Genomic DNA, 26,007 nt, shown 5'->3' on the forward strand with positions numbered 1-26,007 from the left:
TCCAGGATCTTCGTGAAAACCCCTCAATAAACGCGTTCACCATTCCAGCATCAACCCCAGTATTTTATGTACCAGCGAATACAGGTCAGCTCTAACACCAGTCCTCTAATGATATCACCTATAATAATAATAATAATATATAATAGTAAAATAAAACAATAGACTTTATATATATATATGTATATGTATATATGTATATGTATATATGTATACTTATATATATACACATGTATATATATACACACGTGTGTATATATATATATGTGTGTGTGTATATATATATATGTATACGTATATATATACACATGTATATATATACACACGTGTATATATATATATATATATATATATGTGTGTGTATATATGTGTGTATATGTGTGTATATATATATGTGTGTGTGTATTTGTGTGTATAGAGCATCTTTTGTACACAAAATGAAGCTCAAAGTTCTCAAATAAAAAAAAGAAACAAGCTGACAACTCTAGCCGCTGCAACTTAAACAAACTTCTTCAGACCCATTTTTACAACTCATATTCTACATACATCTGATTTTCAAAGCTCGTTTAGTTTTTATGTCCCATTCAGATGTTTGGCTCACCTGGTATCAGCCATGTCAGGTGACCTCTTCCACAACCTGGCAACAGCAACCAATCAAACCTCACAGGTTCCCCCACATATCTCCTGTCACTGCTAAAGCTGTAAAACAAAGATAAATCCACGAGCGTCCACGAGAAAGCTCATGGTGCGATTATGACCTCGTCGTGTCTCATCTTGACTAATCCTGTCTCATCCTGTCTCATCCTGTTTGATCCTGTCTCATTCTGTCTCATCTTGTCTCATCGTGTCTCATCTTGTTTCATCTTGTCTCATCTTGTTTCATCCTGTCTCATCGTCTCATTCTGTCTCATCTTGTCTCATCGTGTCTCATCTTGTTTCATCTTGTCTCATTCTGCCACGTCTTGTCTCATCTTGACTAATCCTGTCTCATCCTGTCTCATCCTGTCTCATCCTGTCTGATCCTGTCTCATCTTGTCTCATCCCGTCTCATCGTCTCATCTTGTTTCATCTTGTCTCATCTTGTTTCATCCTGTCTCATCGTCTCATTCTGTCTCATCCTGTTTCATCATGTCTCACCATCTCATCCTGTCTCATCTTGTTTCATCTTGTCTCATCATGTCTCATTCTGTCTCATCTTGTCTTGTCTTGTCTCACCCTGTCTCATCCTGTCTCATCTTGTTTCATCGTGTCTCATTGTGTCTCATCGTCTCATCTTGTTTCATCTTGTCTCATCATGTCTCACCCTGTCTCATCCTGTCTCACCCTGTCTCATCTTGTTTCATCATGTCTCACCATCTCATCCTGTCTCATCGTCTCACCCTGTCTCACCCTGTCTCACCCTGTCTCATCCTGTCTCATCCTGTCTCATCTTGTTTCATCTTGTCTCATCGTCTCATCCTGTCTCATCCTGTCTCATCGTCTCATCCTGTCTCATCGTCTCATCCTGTCTCACCCTGTCTCATCCTGTCTCACCCTGTCTCATCGTCTCATCCTGTCTCACCCTGTCTCATCGTCTCACCCTGTCTCACCCTGTCTCATCATGTCTCATCTTGTTTCATCTTGTCTCATCGTCTCATCCTGTCTCACCCTGTCTCACCCTGTCTCATCGTCTCATCCTGTCTCACCCTGTCTCATCTTTTCTCATCATGTCTCATCGTCTCATCCTGTCTCATCTTGTTTCATCATGTCTCACCATCTCACCCTGTCTCACCCTGTCTCATCCTGTCTCATCATGTCTCATCTTGTTTCATCTTGTCTCATCGTCTCATCCTGTCTCACCCTGTCTCATCCTGTCTCACCCTGTCTCACCCTGTCTCACCCTGTCTCATCGTCTCATCCTGTCTCATCATGTCTCATCTTGTTTCATCTTGTCTCATCGTCTCATCCTGTCTCATCGTCTCATCCTGCCTCACCCTGTCTCATCCTGTCTCATCCTGTCTCACCCTGCCTCACCCTGTCTCATCCTGCCTCACCCTGTCTCATCGTCTCATCCTGTCTCATCATGTCTCATCTTGTTTCATCTTGTCTCATCGTCTCATCCTGTCTCACCCTGTCTCATCGTCTCATCCTGTCTCATCGTCTCATCCTGTCTCATCCTGTCTCATCTTGTTTCATCATGTCTCACCCTGTCTCACCCTGTCTCACCCTGTCTCACCCTGTCTCATCCTGTCTCACCCTGTCTCACCCTGTCTCATCCTGTCTCACCCTGTCTCACCCTGTCTCATCCTGTCTCATCCTGTCTCATCTTGTTTCATCATGTCTCACCATCTCACCCTGTCTCACCCTGTCTCATCCTGTCTCATCCTGTCTCACCCTGTCTCATCCTGTCTCACCCTGCCTCACCCTGTCTCATCCTGTCTCACCTCACCCTGTCTCATCCTGCCTCGTCTCCTGTGCGTGTTTCCTCTTTGTAACTGGCTGGGTGTTGGCCACACCTCTATATTTAAAGCTTGTTAACTGATGCTGCCTCCGTCGTTCCTCCTCCCACCCTCTCTCTCCAGTCCTCATCATTACTTCACCCTCCGTTTTGAGTTTCACCATCCTGTTGTGAGAGGAGCTGCGAACACACACGAGCGATGTCCTGGCAGCGTCGGGCCGTGAGCTAAACCCGTTAGCGGTATTATTCTGCCCGCTGATGTTCTGATGCCGTTCTGCCCTCCTCGTTCTCCAGGCCGATAACGATGATGTCGGAGAACTTGGAGCACAGCGAAGACGTCGGCGTCCTGCCCCCCCATGAGTTGGAGCCCCCCAGGGAGGAGGACGGACACTGCCCCTTGCCCTTCAGGTGAGAAACTGCAGAGTAGCTGCAAACTCAGAGCCGTCAGCCTGTTGAAACCCGAGAAGCTGATGGGATTTTACGTAGAAATGTTTAAACTGAGCTGACTGGCTAAAGTTTAATAGGCAAGATTAAGAGCGGAGACACAATCTTTCTGTGCCCGAGGAAGAAAAACAAGCGTGGAAGAGATCGGCACGGCTGTTTGGGTTGTCGACATCAACTTTAATTATTTGATCGACATGACCAACACTAAACGCAGCTAGCAACAGCTACCACAACATTTGTATTGTTGGTTTTCAAAGTCTGACACAGAATTTTGTCAAATTCGCTCCGTCAAAAGCTGCTGAACCAGCGGAGACCAGCTCCTGTTCTCAGCGTAGCCGTGGACGTTCAGACAACTGTCGCCGGGTCACTGTGACACCGAAGGAAACCTAAAAACAGGAAGATTCCGAATGAAGTTCTGCAGGTAAAAGCAGCGTCTCTTTTTCTATGATTATAAGAGAGATAATAACATCCTGAGGAAGTGAAAGTCACACCAAAGATAAAAATATGTGTTTCATGTCTGTGAGCCAGTAACTGTTACAGAGCTTTTATTTAGATGATGTACTTTTTAAAGTTGGGGTTCAAAACAAATCTTGCTTTATTATTTGGTTAAATTAGCTCCACTGTTCAAATATGTGATGCTGTATATTTCTTGGGCAGCCGGACGCATGTATATGCATATGAGTGGTTTACAGCAGAAAAGAGCTGAACACAGGAAATAAAGCAACCAAGACGACTTCCTGTGTAGGGAAGCATGTAAAAGTCATTCAGATTCCTACTGAAGTAAAAGTACTAGCAGTAGCATTACCAGCTTCCTGTAGTCACAGTACTTCATGTAGTTCCAGTATCACAGTATGAGTACCTCATCTAGTTCCAGTATCACAGTAACAGTACTTCATCTAGTTACAGTATTACAGTAAAATTACTTCCTGTAGTTCCAGTATTACAGTAAAATTACTTCCTGTAGTTCCAGTATCACGGTAAAAGTACCTCATGTATTAAACTTTCACAGTAAAAGTACCGCCTGTAGTTCCAGTATAACAGTAAAAGTACTTCATGTAGTCACACTATCACAGTCAAAGTACCTCATGTAGTTCCATTATCACAGTAAAAGTACTTCATGTATTCAAACTTTCACATTAAAGGACTTCCTGTAGTCCCAGTATCAAAGTAAAAGTACTTCCTGTAGTCACAGTATCCCAGTAAAAGTACTCCCTGTAGTTCCAGTATCCCAGTAAAAGTACTCCCTGTAGTCCCAGTATCACAGTAAAAGTACTTCATTGTGCAGGGACCTGTCTCCTGTGACTGGTCTCTGATTCTCTCTGACGTGATCAGGTCTTTGATCCTGAGTCACGGAGGCCTCGGCGGCGTTTTACCGGTGGAGCCGCTTTTAGTTTAGTCCACCGGTTCCCAACCCGGGGGTCGGGCCCCTCCGGAGGGTCGCCGGGTGAACCCGAGGGGTCGTCGGTTCTGATTCGCTGATCCGGATTCAGTTCCTGGACTTTTCTCTGATCTTTGGAAGTCACTCTCCGGTGAATCTGGTAATAACTTACAGACATCAGTGATGGTTGGAACCAGTGGTTTAATCTTAAACAGCGTGTTGTATTTTAAGAGCGCTGCCTGTGCTGTTACAGAATCTTCATGTTAAAATCTTAATCTGAAAAATAACCAGAAGCTAAAACAGAAAAACGTAGAGGAGTAAAAACTTCAGTAGTTCCCTCTGAATGTAGTGAAGCAGAAGCATAAAGTGGCGTAAACTGGAAATACTGAGAGAGAGAATGAACCTCAAAGTTGTACTCGAGTACAGTACTTGTGTAAATGTACTTAGTTACTTTCCCCCTCTGACAAATACTTTTAGTGGCTTTGCCTTACATCCTATTAAATACACAACACGTTCCCAACTTTGTCACCGCGCTCAGTTTTGTTCTGATCTGAGGAAACAGATGTGGTCAGGCTGCAGGTGGAAACCTCCAGCAGCTGCGGGAGAGCCTCACAGCTGGAGTCCAGAGGAAGCCAGATGTTGCAGACACAGTAGCGTCCATATGCCAGGTCAACTTGCACACCGATACAGGAAGAGTGCCGGAGACTCCCTTAATGACCCGAAGCGTGAACAAACGTCATGTGGACCATTCGCTCCCAGAGCCAAACCTCCCCGAAATCTCCCAGCTCCCTCATTAGACCTGACAAAGTGTGAGAGTGTGTGTGCGTGCGTGTGTGTGTGTGTGTTTGGGGGTGTTTGGCAGCGGATGAAAGCTGAGGAGACGTGCAGGAGAGACAATACACTGAGAGGGAAAGCCTCAGCGTCTCTCTCGCCGCTCTGTTATTCCTGTCACGTACTAAACAAGCTGCAGGAGAAGCTGCAGAACCAGAGGCTGTGTGTGTGTGTGTGTGTGTGTGTGTGTGTGTGTGTGTGTGTGTGTGTGTGCGCGCGTGTGTGTGCGCGTGCGGGAACGGCACGTGCGGTCGGCTCACGTTTCCAGGCAGCAGAGCTCAGAGAGAGACAGAGAGGCTGATGGGAAGGAGGAGGAGGAGGAGGTGTGTCTGTGTGTGTAGCTGGGGTTAAGCTAATGTTCTCTTAAAACCTACAAACACACACGAACACACACGTAGACCAAAGCCCATAATTCAGTTTGGTTTGGTTCAGGAAAGGGTTCAGAAACGACGTGGTTTAAATCGACGCCGCAGGATAACGGAGCCTCGCGGCGCGGCGCCCGGCGAGCTAACCGCTAACTCACTAGCGGGCCGGGCTACCGCGGCGGATGTATTCAGGAGCTGATGCGGCGCCACCGGTGCCAGTCTGTCCCAGTGGACACTCGTGGTACTGCAACGAAAACATCCCCCCGCAGCCGACAGCGTTTTCCCCGTAGGCCTCCATTATAAAAGAGACGCCTGTAAAACTGGGGACGGGACGCGTCCAACTGCAAACAAGGTCGGCCTTTATGAGAGACGTTTTATATTTGTGAAACCTTCCTGCAGCCTTGAAAAGTGAGTTTTGTTTAAAGTCCGTGGGCCGAGCAGGAGCCAGCGGGCGGGGCCAGCGGGGGGGGGCGGCCTAACGAGCACGTGCAGTTGGCTGCACAACGCAGAAGATTGTGACTCTTTGGTGAACGCCACCATTGAGTCCGGTATCCAGTTCCCGTAACACGTCCTCGGCTGCTGCCAGTCGGACACAACCGCTCCCGGAGGTCTTCTGTCCACTGCTGCTCCGCTCATTCACCATTGTTCTCCATCTCGCTCAGTAAAAACGTACCGCGGAGGGAAAATAAAGCTCTCCTTGTTGGTTTGAGAGGACAATAAGTTCACACAGTCCGTTTTCCCGCAGTATCATGTCCCCCTGTCTCCTAACTGTGCGTAAACATGTCTCTGCTGTGGGGCTTCAGTAAAAACTTCCTCCGCTTTATACTCTCAGTTCAATTCAGTTGAATTCGAGTCAGTTTAGTGATGTAGCCCCGAATCATGACGGAGGGTAGCTCAGGGCGCTTTCATGCAGTCAGGACGTCAGGACGTCAGGACGGCTTTCTGTTGGTCGTCGGCACAGATTCACAGGTCAAAGTTTAACTTGAAAAACTCATGTCACGTACAAACGGGAAGTCGGGCCCGTTTCTGTTGGACGACTCCGCCGACCACGTGATGCCTGTACTTTCTTGAAAACGACCTGAAAGCGTGAGCGCCGTTTCAACCCTGTGTGACGTGTGAACGACAGTTTTCTAATCTGTCCGACTGAGTGTGAACGCAGCCTCTTTCTCTGCTCCAGTTTTCCCATTCAGGCTCAAAGTGTTTGCATAATTAGTTCTTTTATCGTGTGTGTGTTCGTGTGTGAGACCGCGTCCACCTCTCAGCAGCTCTTTTAGACAATCACTCCTTTGACACACACACACACACACACACACACACACACACACCAACAGACTGAACTCTCCGTGCTCCAGTGTACCAAACTAAGACCAGTTGCCGATGGTGGGAACGTTCTCTTCATTTCCAGTCCACTTCTTCCACGTTTGCACTGGTAACCACACTGACCACTGGTAGCTGAGCTGCTGCCAGCCCTGGCAGGAACGCGGCTGTTTGCATGAGCTTCACGTTGATTTGCCTCCTCCTGGCCTGACTCCATTTACATGACCATCCTCCATGAAACCTGACGCAAGTGTGCGTGCGTGTGTGTGAGTCTGAGGAATTTGTTAAAGCAACCGGCCAAATAGCTCCGTGCTTTTAGAAGGTGGATTAACATCTCATCTCTCTTCCACTTTAAACAACGAGACCGTTCACATGACCGGCCTCCATCAGCTGCTCCGTGGTGATGTCTTTTTTTTCCCCGAATTGTAAATGTCACTATCCAGTTGACCTCAGAGCAGGAGTTTATGAAAACATGGATGAAGAGCAGGTAGACAAACATCTCGCCATTTTTTCCCCCCTTAGGTTAAATGAACAATTCAAAGTTAAAATATCTAAGACTTTATTGAACAGAAAACCCAACCTCTCACTCTATTTGTGGCCGCCATTTTCCTGCAACCGCGTCTCAGTGTAGCCTTCGTGGCTACAGGCGGAGCAGTAGCCATCATGTTGTCTGGGACGTCGTAGCAACCTGTGGGGGTTTTCATCCTACAGCTCTGGAAACTTTAAGGACAGATTCGGCTTTTTCATACTCACCGAATTTAGTTTTGATTGCTCTAGGTCAACCAAAAAGAAAACAAACAAAAAAACAGGACAAAAAGATTTGATTCCAGGTGGCGTCACCTCCCACGTCTCCGATTTCAATGAGCTTCGTAGACAGACGGGAGCGACGCAGCTACTTCCCCACTGATTTCACCGCTACGACACCGTCGGACTCCTACTGGACAGTTTTCAAACAAAATATCGACCTCCTTTTTTTTCTTCTTCTTCTTTGTCAAGGCCTGGCACCTACATTACCCACAATGCACCTGGACCTCTGACAGTTTGGCGGTAGATCTGGGAGCCTTATGCTAGTAGCGTCTAATGTATCCTGGAGCCCGTAGCCTGCAGCAGAGATTGGGGGGGTTAGTGCGGTCTCACTTCTTTCCAACTCCACACCCCCACAGTAGTCCTGAGACCCGACCGACACCGGCTCAGGTGACATCACCTGAGGACTTCACACAGCCCCCTCTGGAGACACTAAAGGTTTGATACCACTGTTCCCCAACGCCTGGAAACACGCGCTGAGGGGGAAAATCACCGAAGTTGCCCTTTAACTTCTCTTGGCAAACGCTACCACAGCTGCTGTGTCAAATGAAAACGATAGCGCTGCCAGATTAGAGCGAAACAAAACAGTCCAAGACAGAAACGGACCGACACGCACACCATGTTCAAACTGCATTTAAACCTTCACGTGAGGGGTGCGGCAGAAGAAGCGACTTGCCCTCAGTGTTTCCAAAGTCCAAGCTTCTTCCCAACCCTGGTCATTTTGGATTCAACAGAACTCTGGGACGTGTAGGGGTGAAACACTACTTGTCGTTGCCACTGGTGACTACGTGGTTTCACCAAATCGGCCGGGGTTTTCGTTTCAGAGGGGGAACATCGGTGCTTTGGACTCTGGCCTTTTATGCCTTCTAGCTGCTTCTCACCTGCTGAGTTGAACTGAAATTCCAGTAAGCCGCTGTTGGCTCTGACCATTGACTCTTCACACGGTCCGTGGCTCGGAGCTGCTTCTGTGAGCGTGGATCGTGCGTGAGCAGATCGAGCAGCTTCGCGGTCAAAGCGGGACGTGTTTTATCTGAGCTGACGGCAGCCCGGCCGCTCGACAACATATCAGCGTTGATTTGCCTCCTGTTATCTGCGGTCACATTTACATCCTCACAACAACGTGGCTCCTGATAACACAAGGAAACTGTCCGATTAAGGCCTTTTGCATGATGTACTGGCGAGACAGCTGCACTCAAAGACCTTGTGTGAAGGGCTGGATGTTGGATTTCCAGAGGTAACCAAGGGACACGGAGCTGTTTTCTGTTTGTTTTTGGCTAAACAGAATTAAACTAACTTCATTAAGAGGAGGAGTGTGGTTGTGTCTGAGTTTGGATGACTAACTCTGCAGTGCGCTGTACTTTTCAGAGAAAAACACAAACATGTTCAGTTTCTCTGGAAATTTAAAACTTAAAACTAAATCTTCACGTCCTGCAACGTGAGTTACACAAATTCTCCATGTGTCAGTATGAAACATCCATCACGTAAGCATCCCCCTCCACAAGTGATCTCACTATGAAAGCCTTGATATAAATTCCCTGAACTCCCAGTTCACTGTGGAGGTTTTTTTCTAACTGCTGAAAATAGGAATACAGAAAAAGTTTTAGCCACTAAAGTAAAGTGAGGATGGTTCAAAAAGAAAGTCCAGAATAGTTTTTATTTCTCAGCAAAATTCAGCACCAGTTCTCCTCAGTGAACCTGCCACATTTCGTCTGTGGATTCAGTCTGTCTCAGTGTCTCCTGTCCCTTCATGTGGTCCCAGACTGACTCCATGATGCTGAGATCGGGGCTCTGTGGGGTCCAGACCATCGTGGATTCAGTCTGTCTCAGTGTCTCCTGTCCCTTCATGTGGTCCCAGACTGACTCCGTGATGCTGAGATCGGGGCTCTGTGGGGTCCAGACCATCGTGGATTCAGTCTGTCTCAGTGTCTCCTGTCCCTTCATGTGGTCCCAGACTGACTCCGTGATGCTGAGATCGGGGCTCTGTGGGGTCCAGACCATCGTGGATTCGGTCTGTCTCAGTGTCTCCTGTCCCTTCATGTGGTCCCAGACTGACTCCATGATGCTGAGATTGGGGCTCTGTGGGGTCCAGACCATCGTGGATTCAGTCTGTCTCAGTGTCTCCTGTCCCTTCATGTGGGCCCAGACTGACTCCATGATGCGGAGATCGGGGCTCTGTGGGGTCCAGACCATCTGCGGCTGGACTCCTGGTTCTCCTGGTCTCTGCAGATGGTTCTTTATGACTCTGGCTGTGTGTTTGGACTCGTCGTCCCGCTGCAGAAAGAATCTGGGACGATCAGACGCCTCCTGATCTGACTGACGATGGGGAAGAATCTGAACTTCTAAAGTGGCTAAAACTTCTACACGGTTCTGTATGGGACATCCCTTTTTCCAGCTCCGTTCCTGACCGATTCAGGTCAGCTAGAAAAGCTGACAAAAACACAAACGGAGAAGTTTCTCACATACAGTCAGCAGAGCTGCAGGAACCCTGTAGGTTTGTGACGCCTTTACTGTGTGTTGTTCCCTCTCTCTCTCTCTCTCTCTCTCTCCTGTTTCCCTGTCGTACAGAATCTCCACTGTCACTTGTTTAATCAAGAGATAAAATCCCCCCAAAAAAGGGAGAAAAGGTTAAACTAACTAAACATCTGTTTGGAGCCAGAAATCTGCTGCTTCTTCCTCTTTCTCCAGCCTCCACCGGGATGATTGTGCATTTCCAACAGGTTGCACGCAGCACAGGAGCAGCTCCGCTTCTGATATAAAGATAGTGACCTGTAACTGTCTGTGACTTTTATTAGACCTGCAACCATCAGGCGATTGACAGAAAATTAATCGGCGACTGTTTTGATACAGGATAGATCCTTTCAGTCACCTTTCAAGTGAAAATGCCAAACATGGTTTGATGGTTTCAGCCGGTCACATATGAGAAATTGCCACTTTTTCATGTCCTGTGTCGTTATCATGAATCAAACATCTTGTGGTTACGGACCGTTGGTCGGAGACGAAGCAAGACGAGATACAGATAACGGTGCGCTCACGCTGCAGGAAAGGTTCTACCCCGCCTTCCTGCCTGCACTGGATTATGCTGATGCAGTAAAGCTCAGCCATGTTTTGTGGTCCGACCTTTCTAAGCTGTCTGGGACGTGATGTTCAGAACACAGAAACACGTGTCTCAACAAATCCCAGAAGTTTCGCATTTTGCGAGTTCTTGCAAAAACCTATTTCCTTTCTTTTTGTAACCCAGGGGGACACGTCAGTGGAAATGCCCAGTGCTTTGTGACGGACGGTTAACATTGTCTCAGCACCAGTTCCGATTCAGAGCCGTTATTTATCGATCCTGGGACTAAAACTAGTTCTGCCTCAGACTCCGCCACTGGACCGAGCGAGGTTTATGCTGCCGCCTGCCACGACTGTCAGCAGGTGGAGGATTATGGGTAAAAAAGGGCTTGAGGCCGCTGTTTTCCAACAGTCTCAGCTGCGGAGGTTTCGATGACATGCTGTAGTTCTGGTTTGAATTCTTAGACCATGGAGAATGTTTTTTATGAACAACCCTCATGTGTGCAGGTAAATACCAGGCAACGGACAATCAAGGTTTTGTCTGCAATAACAAGATACAGAAAAAACTCCATAGGTTCGATTTTAAAGACACGTTCCAACAGGCCGTTTGCATGAGGCTGTAAGTTAAGAAGCCACTTGCCTGGATCAACTCAATATTTAATTAGGACAATTTAAACCCGCAGACGGGTTCATTCAGCTTTGTGGCGCCCAGTCAGTCCCGTCCGGTCGTTTCGTACATGCGCTGTGCAACGTGGCACACGTAGCGAAGATGCTGCAAATGGACCGTGGCTACGTCTCCACTGAAAGCATGGAGTTTGTCTTCTCCTCCATCGGTTCTCTCAGCTACACCTCCCGGTAGCATCCTCACATCCTTTGAGAAAATGTGAACATGTCTCTTCAGCGTAGCTCTGCCGTTGGTGATTTGAAACGAAGGAAGGAAGGAAAGAGGAAACAAAGGAGCCTATGACTGGCAGCTTGATTCTTTTAACGCGACGCTGAACCTTTGTATTTTCCGCGGAGCCGTTTCAAAGCTGTGTTTTCCCCGCGGCCGTGAGCTTGTGGGGACCTGGTTTTTGTGGGACTGTCGTGTTTGTCTGTTCTGACAGAATCCGTTCTAACGAGATGTGATGCGATGTGTCCCGCAGGCTGCAGCTGATCGACGACCTGTCCTACGAAGACGTGAAGAAGTGCTACAGAGGATCGGTGAGTCCTTCGCTCAGAGACACAAACACTCAGCAAAACAATGAGAACTGGCCCGAAAATGACGACATGTCAACACTGCTCAGCTCTCACAACACCACACCTACAGATGCATGTGGCTGATATAAAACCACACACACACACACACACACACACACACACAGCTCTGTGGTTGTTTTCCAGATGTCCAGAGATGACGACAGGCCAGCAGGAGTCTTTTCAAATCTTTTTTTAAGTCTCTGCAGAAGTTTCCGGCGTCTGTCTCGTCTCCATGGGAACATATTCAGGGGTGTGTGTGTGTGTGTGTGTGTGTGTGTGTGTGTGTGTGTGTGTGTGTGTGTGTGTGTGAGAGGGGCCCGTTCCAGCAGACAGAAACTTACAGGCAACCTTCAAACACCAGCAGTTCAAACGCAGCCGAGTTTACAGATGAAATGGCAGATATGACGCTTTCTGCCCCAAAGACTCGCGCTGACAGTAGAAGGAGACGTGTTAACACGGTCGATTATGTCCTCTGCTGGATTTACAAAGACCATGAAACCTGTGACAGTCCTTTTTTCTCCGTGTCTGAGGAGACCGGGCATGAACGCAGCACAGATGGGGTTTACAGGAGCCACAGCGCCGGTTGTAGCGGGAAGAGACACACGACTTCACCGAGCTGAGACAGCTGCTCTGTACCAGTTCACTAAAAATGAACGAATAAGCCATTAAAAGAATTTTTAGAAAGAATAGTGTTAATGACTTCAAGAGAATTTTGGAGAAATATTGTAGACTGCATTTATTAGACAGCTTTTCAGATGAAGATTTCACATAAAGAAATATAATGACCTCTTAAAATCCAACACCGTGTTGGTTGAATCAGTGGTTTCCATCTTCTTCGCCTTGTGGCTCGGTTGTAAATTACTACGAATCTCTTTGTGCTGTTTGGGTAAATGGTCTCTTTAAGATGGTTTAAACAAAGACAAAGGCTTTAGGGCTTTTGCCTGTTGTTTTTTCCATCCAAAAATGGGAAGAAAAAAAATAATGAGCTCTTGTTTATGTTTATGTCTGAAATGTTATTGGATGGGTCTCGATTTTCTGCTTTATTTCCCACCTGTCAAAATTCTCAAAAAAGACCATCTGTTTATTTATAATGAACTTTACCTGTAAAAAAAAGTTCCTTTGGAAGTGAACAAACAACATTTGAAATAATGTATTAAACTGGACTCCTGACCTGAAAAAGTCCAGGTTAAAAAACTTTTTCAAGACTCCTTTTGTGTCAGAGATTCTAGTTTGACCCAAATGTTGACGGCAGCTTCAGGAGCTGGAGCTGGAGCAGCGAGGCGTCGAGCTGCTGCCTCTGATCTCTGTCCTTCTAGTCTCTGTTGTATCAGACAGGAACAGGAAGGCAGGAAGTCACCGTCTGGCTCGCAGAGAATAAAGAGAGACACAGGTGCATGAGGGGAGGGAGGTGTTTACATGATGCAACTTCTGACCCAAATATCAGGATCCGAGACAGTGAGGTAGAGGCTCGGTTCGTAGTGGGATTAAAACAGGTCTGTTAGGGCTGGAAGTAACAATTATTTCCATTATCGATTAATATGCAGATTATTTTCTCAATCAACCAATTAATGGTTTGGCTTATGAAACAGCAGAAAAAGGTGAACGTGCTCAGCACAGTTTCCTCGAGCTCCAGGTGATGATAGGAAACAGAAAGAAAAGGATTCTTCTTTTGTTCGACGTATCAACTAATCGACTCATCGTTGCAGCTGTAAAGTTTATAATTAAGAAGTGATAACTAGAGACAGACTGAAGATGAGTCAGCGCCTGGGAGGTGGCTATAGGTGATGCACTGTGACATTAGTGTTAGTATTATTATACTGTTGCAGTACAGACCACTGTCCTGCTTCCTGTCACCCACATGGTCCCCTAAAAATATTGATCTGTTGTGTCGGGAGGTTCGGGATCAGAGTCCGGCAGCCTCTCCGGTGCAGGTGGACCCAATAAATTTCAGATCCAGCTCTCAACCACCAGCAGCACATAGAAAGTCTGGGTTTGTCATGAGTGGAGATTTTCTTGATTTGCTGATAAAACGTCATGATGCTGTCAAGGGCTGTTAGTGTGATTTGCTATGTCTCAAGGGCATAATTAAAGTTTGACGGTAATGCCGTGGTGTTATTGGACAGATGATAAACACATTGCATTCATTGGCTTAGCAAGAAAATCACATCGAAAAGAAAGGACGCAGCAGCCGCTCAAAACAAAAAATCAAATGAAAAAAATCGATCCATCCGTCCCCGAATTCTGTCAATATTGGTGAAATGAAGTGGGAACATGGAAAATATGTTATATTAATATATATAATATATATTATTTCCCATTTTTGTTTTCCCTTCCGTCCCTGGAAGTCTGATGCCCGAACGAGACGGTGTTCTCTGGCTGCTGGGTCGTACAAAACTGCATCATCTGCGTAAAAATGGACGCAGATGCACCGATTTGGGAGAAAAAATGTTATTTTTGTGTAACGTAAACAGTAATGGGCCAAGAACAGACCCCTGCGGCGCCCCAGCAACAACGGTCCGAGTTACCTGTTACTGTGATATTCAAATCCGTTATTAATATTGATTAGAACAATATCTCCCGGGGCTAAACTTCAGGTACATCCGGATACCTGATTATTGATTAGAGAAACATAAACAGCTGAATCTGTGATTATCTGTGATCGATTGTGTTCCTCCTCCTTTCCACAGACCGTCAGCAAGTACAACTCTCAGTACCACAAACTGTTCCAGACCGTCCCCAAAGAGGAGATCCTGATGAAAGGTACTGACTGTCCGTCCCGTCCCAACTCAGTCTGTATTTAACCTGGGTCAGCTCATGTCTACGATGCGTGTTTTTGCCAGTTAAAGAAACACATTTTTATGATATTTGTTTCCAGCTCCCGATGAAAGCATTTGTTCGGAGAAGCAGTAAAAGTTGACTGTGTCTGTCTGTCTGATGCACCCGTCTCCCTTGTCCTCCTTGTCCTCCTCCTCCTCCTTTTCTTCTGCAGTGTATTCTTGTGCGTTGTTGAGAGACATCCTGCTGCAGGGACGACTCTACATCTCCAGAAACTGGCTGTGTTTCTACGCAAACCTGTTTGGTAAAGACATCAAGGTGAGTGAAGACGCTCTCAGTCCCGTTCAAGCTCCTGTCCCATTAAGTCTCTGTCCACACTAAACCGGATGAATATGAAAACCGGTTTTTCCTCGCTGTGTTGGCCACTATCCACACCAGACCGGCATTTTTCGCATTTAAAAAAAATCATTTCCGAACCGGACAAAGCTGAAAACACGAGTCTCCTGTCCAGCTTAAGTCAACTCTCTGCTTCATTTTCCTGGTTTTTTTTACTACTGCCTGCTGTATTTAAGCCAAACTTCCCCTCGGGGACATTAAAGCCGTACTCGTTAATTTTTGTCATGGACAGCAGGTGAGCACAGATCGAATGTTCAGCACACAGACGACGTTGTCCCACTCCTAACCCGAGGGCTGTGGTGGACAATTTAGGTGTTTGTCAACCAACAGATGAGAAAAAAGACATTTTGCTCTTTTCTTATTTTCCGTTTCTTGTTTTTGCGTTTAAATGAGGATGGAGAACATTTCATAAACAGTCTGAAAACACAGATGCTCGGCTTTAGAGTGGACCTGACCCCGATCGTTACACACAGTATGAAAGCGATAAGAAAAGAAATAATGGGCTAATAAAAAGTCTGCAGGTCAAAGGTCACCGTGGTAGGGTTGAGCTATGACACCGCTGTTTAATCCTACTTAAGTTCTGCTTTAATTTAGTTTGGTTTGTTTTAGTTGAGCTTAGCTGAACTGGATTCAGTGGTTTTAGCTTCATGTGGTTCTGTTAGTTTTTCAATTATCGTGTTTTCTTAATTTAGCTTTGATCATAACTTCCAGCTCTGCTTTATTTTTGCGTTTAACGTAGTTTCACGTTTAATTTTATCGCATCAGCTTAGTTTAACTTATCTAGAATATCAGCATTTATGTTTTGCCAGCTTCTCTCTACATACAACAAGCTGCATATTCACAAAGTTTAGCTCTTCTAGTGCAGCAGGTCACTTAACATACAGTTAATTGATTGTACATAATTTAATTTCATATATTTTACAACAAGCTCTATAATAGTTTATTTTAGTTGTAACAATATATGATTTACTTAATACGCAAAACCGAGTTAAAGAAGTTTAGTGAAACTGTTTTTGTTTTATTTATAATGCAAATACATGATACACACAAACATTGGTTTTGTGAAAGAAAAGCCTGACTCTGTTTCTCAGATCCTTCACAATAAAACGTCAGAAAGAGCAGACCAGTCAGTCCCTCTGGGGCGTTTACAGATGAACAAGTTGCCAGTTTCAGTTGTTCAACTTCATTCTCACAACACACAGAAAGAGTTCGTGGCAGTTTCACGTGTTCGGCTCGGTTCAGTTCAGCGTGAGTTGGTAAGAGGATATTTATCTAAGCTTCCTATAAACACTGGGGGAAAAATTACAAAATAAAACTCCCACGCTCTTAAACCTGGTTTTCGTTCCATGTAGAAACTTAGGAACTTCACCTCGTGTGTTCATGTCCTTAAAGCGGTGTCATTTAGTCATCAGCATCATGAGATCATTACGGTAGATGCGTGACCCCCACATGACTCCGCTGACTCAGCCTGCGTGTCCCCGTTCGAGACAGAGTCCAGGTCAAAGGTCGAGTCAGTGAGATTAAAGCTCAGCACGCTGTGGAACGGCGGTGCTCTCGCTCCGACTCCATGCGCGTAATGTGAAATTTCCAAATTCCTCTCTTCCGTACCTGCAGGTTTGTATTCCAGTGGTGTCGGTCCGGCTGGTGAAGAAGCACAAGACTGCCGGTCTGGTGCCGAACGGCCTGGCCATCACCATGGACACCGGACAGAAGGTACCGGACTAGCACACAGCAGAGCCACCGCAGAATAGAACAGACAAACTCTACGTACGCGTGGCAGCGCCTGCTTTTAATGAGTCCCAGAATAAAGAGCAGCTCACACAGGCCCCAACTTCCTTTTAGAAAAGGACGAAGATCTTCCCTCTATATTCCGATGTCTGACAGCTTCACTTCAGACTGCAGGTCTACGGACTGGGCAGTGGCCCTGTGAGGCCGTAACAGTTGAGGTCGACGATTATTCCGTCATTAGCTTTAGAGAACGTCTGAACCACATCTCATCACAATCAGCCCCTGTGGTTGAGTTTGTTTTGATCAGTTCTTTGATCAATTGTAAACATTTTGTTGTGACTAAACCGTAAAGTGACCTGCTTCTTGTCCCTCTGTCTGCAGTATGTGTTTGTGTCCCTGCTGTCCAGAGACAATGTCTATGACGTCCTCAGGAGGATCTGCACCCACCTGCAGGTTGGCGGTCCATAATTCCCATTTCTCTCAGAGAGAATCCCGGTCATTCCGGTCTCCTGCTGATCTGACCTCCTGTCGGACTGTGTCTCTGTCTGTAGGTGAACGGGAAGAGTCTGAGCCTGAAGCAGTACCTGGAGGAGCCCAGCTCTCTGTCTATGGTAATGCAATATTCGTCTATTCACAGAAAGGTGATCTTGTCCGTCAGAGACGTCGGCCTGTCAGTCAGTCAATCCATCGAACTTTACTGGTAGAGCACCTGTGGTCTAGGTCAGAGCTTCACAGACGACTGACCGGATGAAGACAGTACGGACGTGAACAGTAACAGTCTGAGACGAATGGACACGAGAAATGAAAATCATAATAATCATTTAAACAAATCACCACAATACTGATGACGGGGAACGGAACATTTTAAAACACGAATACAGTAAGAAAGATAAAGAATAAAACTCTGAATAACATCGGCAGATCCTCAGACTTCATCAGCTCGGAGCGTAAAAACTTTCTGTCACACCAGTTTCAGGTGACTCAGTTGCCAACTTACCTTCATACAAACCCGGAGCAGGTGCAGGTTTACATTTGGTGAGGACAGAAATAATGACGCGGTTGCAGGTAACTGAGGTGTCATCTGTTCTTCCTTTAAAAAAAACCCCAAATATAAGGAGCAGGTACTTCACAACTGCAGAAACTAACCCCTCCTCCGTTCCCTCTCTCTATTAGCACCAAACTGCGTCGGCCTTTCTGGAAACATCTGGTTCATCAACAGATGAAGACCAGGAAGTTCTCAGGGAATTTTCCAGGAAAAGAGCTGCGTTACCTAAAGTGTCTAAACACAAGCCGCCATAAAAGCCCTTCACCTAAATAAAACAAAGTCTCAGTTTGATGTGGCAAAATGTTTATTTAAATCAGAAACGATCTGATCCAAGGATGAGGACAGAAGACATTTGATGCCACCTCTTTGTATTTCACAGTGAGGATTAATCGATTAACCCATAATCAGTTAATCAATCAGCATCTACTCTGACAATCAATTCATGATTTTCAGTTGGTTTTTTTTTAAGCAAAAATGTCAAATAATCCGTTTTGCAGCTTCTCAAACGTGCGAATTTGCTGCTTTTCTTCGTCGTGACAGTAAATTGATCATCTTTGGGTTTCGGACGGGAAAACCTTCTTCAGGCTCTTTATTATTATTATACTGATCATAGTGGACATTTTTAGGTATTTTCTCACATTTTACCCAGAAAATCATCAACTAATGAATCGATAATTAAAATAAGCAGCATCCCTGACAGCTTTCCATTCTCTGTGCCTGGGGACACATTTTGCTTCATACCAAGAAAGTACAGAAAACGTTATACACCCAGGCGTAACCTCCGAACACACACTGACTAATGAAGAGAGAAGAGAAACGTGTCCCAGTGATGAAGGAAAAACGAAGAGCGTCGTTCAAAACGATGAAGGAGACGACGAGCCGACCCCTCAGTGGGACGAAGAAACCCGCCGCGTTAGATACGAGCCGCCGCTCAGTGAAAACAGGCCTGGCGGGAAACCAGAGGCTGTTGATCTGGTCCAGAGGTGACCCTCTGTGACCCCTTCACGGTCCCTGGATAAGAGGCTTTCCCCGCGCGTAATTACTGAGCTGAAAAAAAGTGTTAAAAACGATGAGGAGAGTGTTGACGTGCAGCCGGTGGAAGAAGTACTCGCATCCTGTACTTAAAGGTAAAGGTACCTATAAATACACTGATATTCCATCACAAGTAAAAGTCCTGCATGTAGCTCTGTACTGGTAGGATGGGAACCACTGGTTTCTTCTTTAAAAACTCATTGGCTTTTGTAAGTTGTGTTTTTATGTGAAATCAGTAACTCAGATCAGTGTAGAGCAGTAGAAAGTACAACGCTTCCCTCTGAATAACAACAGAATGAAATGGAAATACTCAAGTATAAGTACCGGCACTTGAGTAAATGTACTTGATTACTTTCCGCCACTGAGCCACACGCTGTTGAGTTGTCCCAGTTTGGTGTTGGTTTCCATTTTGTACTCCGGGGCCCAACTGCACTCTTCATTTAATGGCTGGTCTGCCCCAGAACCTTCGCTTGAATGATCCTCCCGTTCTCCTTCCGGGGAAATCGGTGGGGAAGTTTGCGTTTGTATAACAGAGGAGATTGGTTTTGTGCAGCTTCATATCAGGGTCTGTTGAGGGTGAACTGTTCCTTGAACGCATCGCTTACAGTAAACATCTGACCAAGGCACAAACTGGTGACATTTGATGTGTTTTTAAGATTCGCTGAAAGATCTTTGACAGAGCACCTGAAGGCAGCAGCATCATGTCCCTCCCAACGCCGTCCATCATCAGTCCAACTTTCTCTCCAGGACATCAATCCGTCTCTCTGCTGTCCTGTCTCTCTGTCTCTCTGTCAGGACGAGTATCCGGAGGTGCTGAAGTGGAGGAGGAAACCGTCGCTCCCCGCCGTCTCCTCGTCCCTCCCGGACCTGCTGGGAAACTCCTCCCCCAGCCTCGCCGCCGACACGCCCTTCGGCGCGCACACGCTCACCGGTAGGCCCGCCCCCGCGTCAATCGAGAGTCACAGGAAACCCCTAGAGGTACAGATGGGGAGACACTAAACTGGGTCCTTTTGTCTGTGTAGACAGCGGTCTGAAGACAGAGAAGATCCTGCTGACAGAACCAGTACCTGAACTGGGTCACATGGAGTACCAGCTGCTGAAACTCTTCATCCTGCTGTGAGTTCCAAAAAATATCCAAACATAGCCAGAGGATCTAAAAACCAAACACCCCGAAAACGCAAACTACACCCAACAAAGGTTTACAAGACTAAGTTCCAAAAATATTCAATTTTTTCACCAGAATCCTGCCTCGTCTGAATAAAGATAAATATCATCTTTTGAGGCTTTGGCGGATCCAGGCAAAACATCCAGAACACAACCCGAAACACAGAAACCAGGCAGAGAAAACTAGGGCGGAGCGTTAGGGCCACGCTGAGGGGAGAGAGAGACCGAGGTCGTAATGTCACAAGAATCAGACTGAAGCTTCGGGGAAATGCGGTGCTTCGTTAGTTGTGAAACTTCACAACAGGCTCCACGTTCCTCATTTTAACGCAGGCGGCTCCTCTGAAATGTTCTCGTAACCTCAGAATTTCTTTTCCTGTGTGGCGCAAATACTCTGCAGCGTCAGTAGAAGGATTTGTCTTAACCCGAGCAGCACTATTAGCAGTATGACACAGTCTGAGGTGTGTTTAGAGTCCTCTCTATTTTATTGCTGGTCCGTGCCGCCCCCTGCTGGTTCGGTGTTCTATGTGCAGCGTGTTCATACAACCGCATGCGATGGAAAACAGCAACCGCAGCTTCAGTTCACTCGCATCAAAACTTTTCTCCCTCTCACTTCCGTCCAGTAGATTCTCTCTAGTTTAAAAATCTCCGTCTGACATTATTTCTGCCTCCAGCAGAGTAGAGGAGAAGGGAGCTCGGGTTGTGCTGCTCGCGATGTTGAAAGACTAGGTCACACTTTCCACTAGTAGTAGTAAAAGTATCACAGTAAAAGTACTTCATGTAGTTCCAGTATCACAGTAAAAGTACCTCCTGTAGTTCCAGTATCCCAGTAAAAGTACTTCCTGTAGTTCCAGTATCCCAGTAAAAGTACCTCCTGTAGTTCCAGTATCACAGTAAAAGTACCTCATGTAGTTCCAGTATCACAGTAAAAGTACCTCCTGTAGTTCCAGTATCCCAGTAAAAGTACTTCCTGTAGTCCCAGTATCACAGTAAAAGTACTTCCTGTAGTCCCAGTATCACTGTAAAAGTACTTCCTGTAGTCCCAGTATCACAGTAAAAGTACTTCCTGTAGTTCCAGTATCCCAGTAAAAGTACTTCCTGTAGTCCCAGTATCACAGTAAAAGTACTTCCTGTAGTCCCAGTATCACTGTAAAAGTACTTCATTGTGCAGGGACCTGTCTCCTGTGACTGGTCTCTGATTCTCTCTGACGTGATCAGGTCTTTGATCCTGAGTCACGGAGGCCTCGGCGGCGTTTTACCGGTGGAGCCGCTTTTAGTTTAGTCCACCGGTTCCCAACCCGGGGGTCGGGCCCCTCCGGAGGGTCGCCGGGTGAACCCGAGGGGTCGATTACAATTAAGCCAAAAAGGTTGGAAACCACTGGTTTAATTTTTAACAATGTGCTGTGTTTTATGTCAAGTCTTAATCTGACACATAAGTGGTAGGTACAGCTGTAAAACAAATGTAGTGGAGTAGAAGTATAAAGTAGCAGAAAAAGGAAATACTTAAGTGAACCTCAAAAGTACTGTAAGTAACTGAGTACTGTAGTAAAAGTACTTAGTTACTTTCCACAGCTGGTAAATTCTCAATAATTCACTATGAAGTTTCCTGGAAACCACCTCATAATTCAGCACTAGTCACAGGTAAAACAGAGGCAGTGTAATGCAGGTAGACTTGAAGTTAAATGACAAACTGTCCTGATCTGGAATCTTTAGTCGGTGCAGAGTGGGTCGTCTGATCAGGCTTAAACACAGTTGTCAGTGGTAAATGAATGAGGGCTCATGTTTACTGGGGGTTAAATGGAGTAATTCCTTCAAGGAATTTCCTCTTGAATCAAAAATTGCTTCTGAACTCAACACAAAGAACTAAACTAACGTTCCAGGAAAAATCGATCGGACATAGTAGATGAGTAAAGTAGAGCAGAAGCATTTTCTCTGTTGCTCAGATCATTAAAATCACTTAAACTACTTTTACTGAAGGAATAGTTCCTATGAAAACCGAGCAGCAGCAGGAATGTTGGTGACAGACGCTGAAACTCCAACTCTCTGTCTCAAAAACATGGTTTTCTTTTACTCTGCCGACCCTGAGCCTGTAAATCATCACACACAGACACACGATGAAGCTAAAACGCTCGTGTGCTGCAGGGACCGGAGCTGTCCACTGATATAAAGTACAGATTAAAGGGCACGAGACTTGAAAGCTTCACTCTCTGCTCTATTGCCAAAGTGTGTCACGCAGTTATTCCGTGTGGGCGTCGTTTTAATTAGTGTGCATCCCCGTTATCACGATCGACCTTCTCTTCTGTTGTCGGAATCGGGCGAAAGGCCCGTTTGGAGTCTGACGAGAGGAAACGTCAGTGTGTTTGTTTAACGAGAAGGTCGCGACCTGCGGTTACCTGCCTGCCTGTCTGTCTGTGTCTCAGAGTCTTCCTGCTGGTCCTGTCGTCCTGCTATCTGGCCTTCAGAGTCTGTCGTCTGGAGCAGCAGCTCAGCTTCCTGAGCAGCCAGCCGACACTGAGAGAGAGGTGTGTACGTCAACCACACACACACACACCCACGCACACACACACACACACACACACCCACGCACACGCACACACACACACAGACACACACACACACACACACACGCGTTTGTACTGCCAGAGAGTTTCCCTGCCGAGTGGCAGTGAGAGAGAAAAGGTTTTAGAAAATCTGAGAGGACGGAACTCTGGAAGGTGTCCGGTGGATTTGTCCTGCTCCGACCGTTGAAGTCTCGTTAGCCTCACATAAGCTTTTGGGACCGAACCACGACTGTGGATCCACCTGACGTCCAGTAGGAGCAGGAGGAACCATTACAGCAAGAAAAACACTCTTCTAATGCTCATAATGATCACACGGCTTTGGTTCGGAGACAGACGTAAGAAAAAATGTGACCAGGAAAGACTGTTGTTCTTTTGTTAGAGGGCACTTCAACTCAGTTTTACCACAGAAAAAATACGTGACATTCACATGTTGTCAGATATATTAAAATGGAAGAAATGCTCTGAACATTGAACTATCCAATAAGCTGTTAGCGTGACCATGAGAAAACCTCCAGTTCCTTCAAAACATCCAAACTAACTAAACTAGTCTGCCTCGTGGTCCAGCAGAGGGCGCTCGTTGATCTATCGGTAAACTCAGCTAATCAATAAACTAAAGTCTGAGGACACCAGCAGGCAAATGATCACGACGGCTTTACCCAATGAGCTACTGTACATGGGTTTCGTTCAAAGTAAATCAACTGACCATTATTTTCTCAATCAATTGATCAGTAGACTAAAATGTCAGACAAACTGTGTAAAACCCAAAACTTTTTTAATTTACTTCCAAATGAAACAGAAATAAGCAGCTAATTCTCCCAAACGTGACACTGGAACAAATGACGATTAATCAATGATCAGAATGATTGGCGATCGGTTGATTGAGTAGCCGATTAGTTGTTTCTACTGTCAGTCGTGAGTTCAAAGGAACTCTATCGGACCCTCGGAGCCGACTGACGCGCTGTTTTTCCACTGATCTTCCAGGTGCGGAGAGGTGCCCTGTTGGCTGGCCAATCAGAGGACGGGGACCTGACGCTGCGGCCGATCGATGTAAAGAAAAGGCCGCGCTTACATAGACTTGCCATTAGGGGGCGGCGGTGAGAGGAGACGGCTCTCGGGAGGAGCTCAGCAGCTGACCTCTGACCCCGCCGCGACCCGGTTACCATAGAGACGTCACAATAGCCAACACACAGTAGACTGACCTCTGACCTCTGAGGCCGACGTGTTTCGGTGGACATGACGAGATCAGAGGGCTGAGCAACGGCAACGTGCTGCAACATAACAGACGTAGATTAATCCTGTGGAGCAGAGTGTGTGTGTGTGTGTACACGTAGATATCACCCAGACAGAGAAGCCCTTATGGATCCACATTATCATCTACTAACACACACACACACACACACTGACGGATGTGATGTTGGGTCGAGCTGCCGGAGCCTCGAGGGTTTTTCCGGTTCCGGTTTTTCATGGAGCTGCCGAACGTTACTGAACAGAAGCTCAGGACTCTTCTGGGTCCAGGTTCACGTTCTGACCACCAGTTTCGGTTGTTTACGCCTTGTTTCGGTGCGGCAGACAGGTCCAAATACTACAGTACCCACGAGCCTCCGTTAGAATTCAGTCACGTGTGCCTCTAGGCCCTGCGATTGGATAGTTCTCGCCGAAATGCACCCTGGGAGTTGTAGTTGACTTCTGTGGCTTGTTGACACAAACTGTTCATTTCTACTTACACCAAGTGTGTTCGTGGCTCAAATATCGGAACTATGTACACAGAGAAGATCATCTTCTCCACTTACTATTTTCTCTCTTTGAAATTCGCCACATTTGTTGTGAATCTGCAGCGAAACCTCGGGGCGGACTTTCAGATCCGGATCCCGGTTCTAGCCAGAAATCTGGGGAAGTTTGGTCGGTGAACTGAAGCCACCTCCGTTGGTGAGGAAACGCGCCGACCTGCTTCCTCTGGTTTGAAAAAGCGGGAGGAATAATTTCGGTGTCCAGGGTTTTTCTCAGTGGACACTGTTGGAATCACATCACTTACCACAAACATCCGCAGTTCAGCTCCTGAACTGAAACTGACCCGGTCGAACCATCAGGACAAAAGGTGAAGAACTGTGCTAGAAAACATCTGAGGGTTTTTTTTTTTCCTTCTAAAAAGGTCAAAAGGTACAAGCCTGAAGAGAAGAGTCTACTACAACTCCCAGAAACATCTCTGTAAGAACGAGCCAATGTATTATGATCACTGAGCGGTTCCCTGACTGGTTCCCGGTGCCACACTGGGAACTGAGCGGTTCCCGCCGGTACTTGAATGCAGGTACAGTGGAAGAAAACAGGACAATGGGGAAGGAGAGGGAAACAAGTGGGAGGAGAAATAAATGACTCTAAATACTGGTAGAGGACAACTTTGTTCTTATTGAGAACAGCCTCGCGTTATGTTACAGCTCAGAGACCGTTCCCTCGCAGATCCCCAGTTATTACTCTCCCGTTCCCATCAGTCCTGTTCTCTTCCACTCTACCTGCACTCAAGTTCCAGTGGGAACCAGTAAGTGTTGTACTGGGACCTGATTCTTACCACATTACGCGTTAACCTTCTTTCTCTATTGAACAAAAAAGTTTTCAGGTTGTGGGAAGAGACAGAAAAACTGGGTTAAAACGTTTCTATCTGATGCTGGAAGCAGGAGTCAGGGTCGTTCCATGATCCAGGAGACTCTTGTGTTTCTGTGTTGAGAAACGTTTGTTATTAATCAGAGCAAAGCGTCGGGAACCTGCTGCTCTGCTCCATTTTACGGCTCCATGTGGTTGTTTCCCGCCGTTTCCGTTCGTCGCTCAACAGACGGATTTCTCGTAACAGAATACTTTCTTTAACGAGACTAAAACACTCAAAACCAATAAAGGTTGACTCAGATCAGTTGGGAGTGTCGCCTCAGATGTTTCTCGCGGAGAGTTAAAGCCACACCCAGGCGTCGGGTAGAAGGATGGCGAAGTGTCTCCTCACACCTCAGAACAGAGCCCGTCCCATCAAGGATCTGATGCTTCCTGTTTGCATTTGACCACCGGCCGTTGCATCTATCGTTTTTTGACGGGGACCAGCTGTAGGCAGGTACAGACAGGTGCGCGCTTGACTCAGCTTCCACTGTTCTGGGACCAGTTATGATTCAGCACGCGTTACTATACACACGTGCAGGTGCGTGTGGAAACCGTACTTCAACTTATTCTTCTCACCTCAAACCGGTAGTTGTCGTCTCCCTGCTCTGGTCCACTTGCAACCATGAGAGTTACCTGGTCTGTCTGGACATAATTACAGTTAAACGTGCACCGTAACACCCGAGCCTTTTCATTCTGTTCCGCTTTTCAGTTCCCATAAGATCTTTTTCTTCCCTGTTAATCACGGCGTCTGGTTCTCGGTGCCAGATCTGCAGTAAGTTGGAGACGTCTGAGGCAGGAAAATACGTGGT

General features: G+C 46.4%; 1 protein-coding gene across 1 annotated transcript in view; it reads left to right on the plus strand.

The window, feature by feature from the left end:
- Positions 1 to 23,878, plus strand: part of LOC120793764 (GRAM domain-containing protein 2A) — a 29,587-nt gene extending 5,709 nt beyond the window's left edge. The window contains exons 2-12 of the mRNA XM_040134129.1: positions 2,729 to 2,842; positions 11,770 to 11,827; positions 14,551 to 14,623; positions 14,853 to 14,956; positions 16,649 to 16,747; positions 17,144 to 17,215; positions 17,314 to 17,373; positions 19,635 to 19,770; positions 19,862 to 19,955; positions 22,421 to 22,522; positions 23,543 to 23,878. Of these exons, the coding sequence (XP_039990063.1) occupies positions 2,739 to 2,842; positions 11,770 to 11,827; positions 14,551 to 14,623; positions 14,853 to 14,956; positions 16,649 to 16,747; positions 17,144 to 17,215; positions 17,314 to 17,373; positions 19,635 to 19,770; positions 19,862 to 19,955; positions 22,421 to 22,522; positions 23,543 to 23,591 (951 nt within the window). The 5' untranslated portion in view covers positions 2,729 to 2,738 and the 3' untranslated portion in view covers positions 23,592 to 23,878. The remainder of the gene's footprint in view (positions 1 to 2,728; positions 2,843 to 11,769; positions 11,828 to 14,550; positions 14,624 to 14,852; positions 14,957 to 16,648; positions 16,748 to 17,143; positions 17,216 to 17,313; positions 17,374 to 19,634; positions 19,771 to 19,861; positions 19,956 to 22,420; positions 22,523 to 23,542) is intronic.
- Positions 23,879 to 26,007: the final 2,129 nt, after the last annotated feature.

Source organism: Xiphias gladius, chromosome 8 (assembly GCF_016859285.1).
Source record: "Xiphias gladius isolate SHS-SW01 ecotype Sanya breed wild chromosome 8, ASM1685928v1, whole genome shotgun sequence".
NCBI classification, from domain to species: Eukaryota; Metazoa; Chordata; class Actinopteri; order Istiophoriformes; family Xiphiidae; genus Xiphias; species Xiphias gladius.